The sequence below is a fragment of the Bidens hawaiensis genome, unplaced genomic scaffold, assembly GCF_021521415.1.
Source record: "Bidens hawaiensis isolate Kalapana, Puna unplaced genomic scaffold, B.hawaiensis_p1.1 tig00009086_1, whole genome shotgun sequence".
In the NCBI taxonomy this organism is placed as follows: Eukaryota; Viridiplantae; Streptophyta; class Magnoliopsida; order Asterales; family Asteraceae; genus Bidens; species Bidens hawaiensis.
The window spans coordinates 942,099-949,598 of NW_027491668.1; the positions used below are offsets into that span (position 1 = coordinate 942,099).

The 7,500-nt window shown below is 33.3% G+C and overlaps 2 protein-coding genes across 2 annotated transcripts; both read left to right on the top strand.

Annotated features, from left to right (window-relative positions):
• The first annotated feature begins 1,096 nt into the window (after positions 1–1,096).
• Positions 1,097–2,303, top strand: LOC143531213 (sm-like protein LSM2). Its single transcript, XM_077026559.1, has 3 exons — positions 1,097–1,124; positions 1,212–1,370; positions 2,088–2,303. The coding sequence occupies exons 1-3, from the start codon at positions 1,122–1,124 to the stop codon at positions 2,205–2,207; spliced, it is 282 nt and encodes a 93-aa protein (XP_076882674.1). The 5' UTR covers positions 1,097–1,121; the 3' UTR covers positions 2,208–2,303.
• Positions 2,304–4,111: 1,808 nt separating this feature from the next.
• LOC143531212 (protein PALE CRESS, chloroplastic-like) lies at positions 4,112–7,254 on the top strand. Its single transcript, XM_077026558.1, has 7 exons — positions 4,112–4,251; positions 4,342–4,409; positions 5,122–5,316; positions 6,148–6,234; positions 6,366–6,416; positions 6,534–6,713; positions 6,963–7,254. Exons 1-7 carry the CDS (start codon positions 4,146–4,148, stop codon positions 7,197–7,199), a joined length of 924 nt encoding a protein of 307 aa, XP_076882673.1. The 5' UTR covers positions 4,112–4,145; the 3' UTR covers positions 7,200–7,254.
• The last annotated feature ends 246 nt before the right edge of the window (positions 7,255–7,500 follow it).

Genomic DNA, 7,500 nt, shown 5'->3' on the forward strand with positions numbered 1-7,500 from the left:
AAATGCTAAAATACAAAGTGAGACAAAAATGAGAATTGTGAGAATGAATTGTGGTAACAAAAAAAAAAAAATAATATCTCAAAGTATAAATAAAAAATTTTTAAAAAATGTTTCCCTCGTCATTCCATTCCAAAAAAGAAAAAAAAAACGCCGAAACAAAACAATACCGAGACGAAAGACACAATGACGAAAATAAACAACAAACACAATTACAAATAAAAAAGACATAATAGATCGCAAAATATAACATAACTAGATTTTATCCCCCATATTACGGGGGCTGTTTTACATTATTCGTTTTTAATATTTATATATTTATATTTGGATTTTAATTTTATTTATTGTAAGAAAGTTAATAATTAATATACTTGAGGTTTGAGATGAAATGGTTTCACAAATAAATGATATGTTATAATCCGGTTTAAAAACTATCTGGGTTTGGTGATACCCATTACCCATTTATTTTCTTTATTATAAAATTGTTTATTAATTATAAATAATATCTTTTTTTAAAATAAAATAGGATATTAATTTTTAGTATATTCCTATTTTATAGGATTTCCATATTAAATATTTGATAAGATTAGTTTTTAATTTAATAAGATGTTATAACCCGTTTAAGAGCTATCTAGGTTTGGTGAGACACATACCCATGAATTTGGGTTAAATCAATGAAAGGCCTCCATTTAAAAATCAAGAAATCGCTTCCATAAAAAGGGGGAGCAACCACATTGCGACACATAGGATTTTTGGGTTTTCTTTTATATATATTATAGATACCCAACAAAATATAACACAACACAACATGTAATATAACACAATATCAAGACAATAAAACATAATGTTAAGGAAAAAGAACACAATCATTAACGAAAATAAATACAAATTACAATGATAAACAAAAAGACACAATGATATTTTTCCCTCAACATTGTGTCTTTTTTTAAAAACGAAAAAGTGGAAATATTTTTGTGTGTGTTAATTTTATTAAATTTTAAGTTATAATCTTTTTATTATTAGTTTTTATATATTTTTTTAAGCTATAAATCTTTGTCGTTCTTTTTTCCCCTAAACTAAACAGAGATTGAAATAAGAGTCGCTCTTGGACCAAACCCTAGAAAATGGTAATCATCCATCCATTCTTCTCTTTGATTGATGTGTTATATAATAATAATAAACTAAGTTTTGCGATGAATTGATTATTGGTGCAGCTGTTCTTCTCGTACTTCAAGGATTTGGTTGGGAGAGAGGTGACGGTGGAGCTGAAGAATGATTTGGCGATAAGAGGCACTCTGCATTCGGTGGATCAGTATCTCAATATCAAACTCGAGAACACCAGAGTCGTTGATCAGGACAAGTTCCCTCACATGGTATTTTCTTTTTAGCTCTTCCAAATTCATCTTCATTTTATCACTCAACCGACTCGTAGGTGCTTAATTCTTTTGCTTAGGAAATTGGCAATCACTTCTTGTTCTTAAGATTTACTTTTCAAATACAGAAGTGCTAGTACACAGTGTTCTAAAAATCATTAGTTGGTATATAACCAAGCCTCAATGGTGGTAGTCGCTCAAAGTCAGTCCTTTGGTTTTAACACATTAAACTGAGTTGTAAGCATCGACATCAACCAAAGTTTTGAGTAACAAGAGATGATCAAACGAGGGTTGTTCGATGTGTGTCCGTATATATGTGTGTTTTGAAAAATTACATATAAAAATTCCAATCCGATTAATCCCCTATTTATACCGACTAGTGCCTAGCGAGTTTTACAACACTGCTAGTATGTATGTAAAATAGCTTATAGGTAAAACAGTAATTAGGTGAACTTGAGTGCATTTAGGTTTTAGACATATCCATGGTGAAAATGTTAAAGTGCAAGGCAATCTTATAACTACGACAGTGAAAGCTTATAAATTTCTTCTGATAAATGTACTTCAAAACATTACAAGCCGTTTGGCTCTTTATCATCTCTGACAGGTCTAGCAGTTAAATAAAATATGTGTGAAAATGAAACTGGTCAATAATAGTGTTTGAATTGCATATGTGTTGAGATTAACGGCTTTGTTGTTTTATGTTTGGTGAAATGGCAGCTTTCAGTGAGGAACTGTTTCATCAGGGGATCAGTAGTGAGGTATGTGCAGCTACCACCAGATGGAGTTGATATCGACCTGCTTCATGATGCCACTAGAAGGGAAGCTCGGGGCGGTTAGACTGTCACATATGTAGTGTGTTTTACATGTGTTTGTTAACTAGATTCTTGTTGAACAACTTTGAATTTTGGATATTATTTATAATTTCTTCTTTTGTTGATTCTTTCACTTGGTGAGGGCATTTTTACAAATATGCTCTCTCATTATAAGAAATGCCAAAAGAAGAGGGTGAAATTGTAGGTTTAATGGGTCTTAGCTTTTAACGAAACGGGGAGTCATCTCTAAACCTTTTTAACAAATAGATTGTGTTTGGGTTTAAATTTATCATGTTTTAGGCTGTCATAGCTAACCCATTTAATAAACTGATCATGTGTGTGTTGACTTGTATAGTTAAATTGGTCGTGTTGAAGTTGACATGTTAACCCGTTTAGTTAAAAGGTTGACCTGCTAACCCATTTATTATGACCCACCATTTGATTAGCGCATGTACAAATTGATTACTACTCACCAACCTGTTTGGCTGATTACTACTCCCCAACCTGTTTGGCATATTTAGAGGAGTCTCAATTTAACCATGCCATTGGCTAACCATTCAGCTTTGGTTATTTCGGATCAGTCTCAATATTCCAGACCAATGCCGCTGATTAGTGTAAGTTACAAGGATACTTAATATTAAAAAATATATTTTCTATGTGACACTTATTTTTTTAGTGAGAAGTAGAGTGGTCCATGCGGTTTGAGCCACGGATTTAAGTTCTAAGGCTACAAGGTTCTGAGTTTCTGGTTTTATTATTGTAAAATCTTTTGCACTAACTTTTGTTAACTTTTATGATAAATTTGATTTAGATTATCAAAATACTCTTTTATAAGTGAAGAGTTTGTAGAACTCAACAAGATGTTTATATAGAGTAATCACTATGTTATTGATAATATATGAATTACAAATGGTTCTTAGTTCTTACATCATTCAAATACCGCTTCTCCTCTTATTCCTACCAAAACTAGGGTATTTATGTATTTATACCACAAGGGAATGAATATTTAGTGGGGACCCTCTCTAACGTCTTGATTGTAACTCTTATTTGCGAGATATTTCTTGCATTCTTTCTATCATCTGCCACGCTATCTAAGTGGTCCCTTAATTGTAACATGTTTTATTCTTTTGGTGTGAATTTCATGTTGCACGGTGCATTGTAAGCTTCCTACTACCTTCAAATATTCCTTCCCTTGTAGAATACATACTCTTGGACTTGGTAGGAATAGGAGGAGAAATCGGTACTATGAATAATGTAAAAAACCATTTACAATTAATACATCTTGTTTAAGTTCTACGAACTCTTCAATGACCAAATGGGTTATTTATGTGATAATTAACTCTATTTCTATTACATGGTTTATGTAAATTATTAATTTAATAAAGACATAAATAGCTCGTATAGTTTTAATTTGAAATTCATAGAACTGACATTTTATCCATTCAAACTTACAACTGTCAAAAACTTAACATCAAAAGTAGTAGTAAGAGTATCTTCAATGCCAAACCTCTACAAACCACAACATCAAATTTCAAAACACTAATTTATCATACAACCCATTAAACTACTATGTGTCCGGCTTCTTGTTAGAATTCACAAACCGCGTCTGGAAACTTACCCTCCACAAGGTCTGGCTCCTCCGCTTAGATCCAGACCTCGGTATATGTGGCACGTTGGAGGTGCTCTTAAACAACATTCGTTATGAATATTATTTTGGTGCTCATATGGACCCATTTTCTAATTATGTCTGAAAATCTAATAAAAAAATCAAGAAACATACGGAAAAGTGAGGACTCTTTTTTTTTTTTTCTTAAATACGTAATTTACATAGTTTAGGAAGGAAAAATAACTAAAAATTGATATTATTTTGAAGCTGAGTATATCATCATAATAATATCATTACACATTTGTTGGAGATGAGTGGAAGTTGAAAACCAGCAGGGAAGATAGATAATATTAGAAGATGCAGGCGGCAGTGGCACATGTCTTCCGGTCACTGTTTCTTCCTCTCACTGCCAATTCCATCATCACCACTTCTTCAAATCTTACTTTCCCTAACAAATTCCCATGTCAGAATTCATCATATCCATACAACAACCGTTATGAATATTATTTTGGTGGTTAATTTAATAGGGTTTTGTTTGTTTGCTTGTTTCCAGATGTGTGCAGGTGCAAGAAGCTTGAAGAAGAAGCATTAGAAGGCCTCCCTCAACACTTTCACGATGAAGTAAGTCAGTCAGCCTAAATGAATTTTTTTTTAATAGCTGAAAGGTTTAATTTCTTGAAATTTATTCAAATTTTTAGCTTTATCTTTGATGGGTGCTGTTCTATATATGAACTTCATATCAATTAATTTCATGAATATCTTCAAGTTCTGAGCTTGATGTTTACTTTTAGCTTTATCTCTGCTATATTTTTCATCTCTGTTAATTTCTTGAAAATTTTCAATTTCCAAGCTTGAAATTTATGCAAATCTTAGCTCTATCTCTGATATCATCTGTTCATTTTTTCAAGTTCTAAACTTGTATCAAAAAATTTGTTTTTTACTAAAAGTTTTACACACCTTTGAATTGAAGGTTTGATTGTTTGATCATACCTGCTAGTTCCTCCTTATCCATGGTTGGGTTTGTCTACTCATAAATGGGTCATGCAATATCTTTTAGGTAAATAAAAAAATTTAATCTTTAAAAGGGCTCCAGTCAAATTGGTTAAACACTGTCAAAAGTTCCCGAAAAATCTATTTTTAACGCAAACTCGGCCCATTTAACCCATATAAAAATCACCTGATTCTGATTCGTTATCCAATCCGCCCATTCTCTTCACTTTGCAACATCTATTTTAGTGATCCAGATGGTCTTTTCAGGGAGTTTGATGATTTTTGTTTCTCTATAACGTGTGGTTGTTATGTTATATTATATTATATAATCTGTGTTTTTTAGGAATGGCAAGCCCGTCAAAGAGAAAAGACCAAAGAATTGGAGCGGTTACGCCAAGAAGAAGATGAAGAAGAGGAAAGAATAATCGATGAGTATCGGGAAATCGGCATGATGCTGAAAGGTTATCCACAAGAAGAAGTCTTTAAGGCAAAGAAATTGGTGTCCAGCTTTCTAAAATCTGCTGAAGAAATCGAAGAGGTAATCAATTGCTGCAAATTCAAGATTTTTGTCAGCTAAACTTATTGATGATTTTCCTAAAACGTATTTTTGATGCACACAATTATGTCAGTAAACCAACCGAACCATTCGGCTGGAAGTTCATTTTTGTTCGTTTGTTTAATTAACAAACAAACATGAACAAGCGTTTTTGCTCATTTAGTTACACGGACTAGCATGAGCGCATGCCTCGTTCATTCTTTTATGGTTGTGAATGTTCCTTTATGTGTGTGTTCGTTACTTTACATTTGTTAATATATTCATTTAAATATTTTAGGCCCGTTACATTTAGTCTAGTTTAATAATTTTTAGGCCCAGCACATTGCTGTTGACATCTACTGTTAATCAATTTTTAGCTCAGTTATGCCCGCTCATTTATGTTCGCTCGTTTACATTTGTAAAGTGTTCCGTTATACTGTTAACGAACGAACACAAATGAACACGAACATGTTCATTTTCTTAACGAATGAACATGAACAAGAAACCCATGTTCGTTTAGTTGTTCATGTTCAATCGTTTGTTTGGTTAAAGTTAAACGAACGAACAGGAAAATGCTACCTTTGTTTTCGTTCGATTCATTTACAAGCCTACATGCAATTTCTTATATATATGTATATATCTTCATATTTTTAGATTATTATTCTAGTAATATGGGTTTGGTAATGATTTATAACAAGATTAAAAAGTGGGTGGCGGGTCCGTTATCATTTTACCACATCAACCTGATCCAGACATTTTCCATAATCTTGATTTTCATTTTCATGAAAAATAGTTTGTGAATATTATTAATCCATCTTATTTTCTTGTGTACAGAAAATTGAGGAAGCTGCAGAGAGAGGTGAACTGGATGAACTTGTTCTTATGGTCATCTGGACCCGTCTTGATCTTGCTCGACGTGATGTATGCTTCCACTATTAATATTATTTTTATTTTACCTGTTTGAGCTGTTAGTAATAAAATGTGGCCCGCCGCGTTCATAAGTAAGCGGGTCAAAATTGAGCCCTAATTTTGTTTAAAACTTAATTTGTCAGGAAGAAAAGGATGCTATAAGAAGTCTTGATTTGTTATACAGACGGGTCGAGGTATGTTCGTCACATTGTTAATTTATGTTTTTTTTTGGTCAAATCTGTTACAAATTTTTGCTTTCACTTATCGTTTTGTTTACTGAACGGTTTCCTATAAAAATGACCTTTTTTCAGACTGAAATCTTGAAAAGGCAAGCAAGTCCAGCAATGAGACTGCTTAATGATCTTTTAATAATGCATGATGGATATGATGATGAAGGGTGGCTCAAAGCATGTAAAAAACGCATGATTGAAACGTTCCCTCGAGAAGACCCGTTTAGTCTCTTGGTCCCCGCTGGGTTTGATCTTGATAAGGTATTAATTTGCTTAGGCAGCAAGATCACGGGCTGGGTTGGGTAACGGATCAAAAAAGGTTTGGGTCAAAACAGATATGATTTTTTCGGGCCAAAACGTATGTTTCCAAGAACCAGTTCCCGTTTGACCCAGCTTTGACCTTTGCTGACCCAAACCGGTTTGGGCCCAGAACCTGATTTGTGCACCTCTACTATGAACTTTGACTATGATTTTAACTCAACTTTGACTATGAACTTTTATATGAATTAGCACCATGGGCCTCTAGGAAGATCCGCAATGGAAGCTGACAACCTTCTTCTAAGAATCGATTTTATACGTGAGGTTGATACGTTGCTAAAAGAAGTTAAGCCTCCGGAAACCGTTGGATCGAATACCGAGGCGCTTGATCCTCAGTCGGTTGCAAATAGGTTAAAAGAACAAGAGAAGAAGAAAGTGATTAGCCAAGTTGAAGCTCTTTTGGATCTTGCCATAAAACTTAGTTGGTAGCTTCATGGCAATTTATTATAGGTTATTAAGTTCTTGTTTAAATTTTGTGAGCTTGTTGTAGGACTTGTAGCTATAGATATTAAAAACCAATGGGTTATGTTGTGTTATTTATATTTTGAATTAGTATTGGGATTTCTTCAAGTTGAGACTAAAATCAGATTCTATTTGTTAGAATTTTTTGGTACCATGCAATGATACAGGGCTTGGCTGGCGTCTAGGGCATGATCTCGGTAAGGGCCCAAAGTATTTAGTAAAGGCCAGGCCTAGTAATGAAGTGTTACAATTGTTGTCGATTTTTGGA

What these genes read in the sequence shown, in the direction of transcription:
- LOC143531212 (XM_077026558.1), top strand. Translation starts at nt 4,146, where the DNA reads ATGCAGGCGGCAGTGGCACATGTCTTCCGGTCACTGTTTCTTCCTCTC. An exon ending in CTCAACACTTTCACGATGAA is followed by an intron (nt 4,410 to 5,121) that starts GTAAGTCAGTCA and finishes TGTGTTTTTTAG; the next exon opens with GAATGGCAAGCCCGTCAAAG. An exon ending in TGTTATACAGACGGGTCGAG is followed by an intron (nt 6,417 to 6,533) that starts GTATGTTCGTCA and finishes ACCTTTTTTCAG; the next exon opens with ACTGAAATCTTGAAAAGGCA.
- LOC143531213 (XM_077026559.1), top strand. An exon ending in AGGACAAGTTCCCTCACATG is followed by an intron (nt 1,371 to 2,087) that starts GTATTTTCTTTT and finishes GTGAAATGGCAG; the next exon opens with CTTTCAGTGAGGAACTGTTT.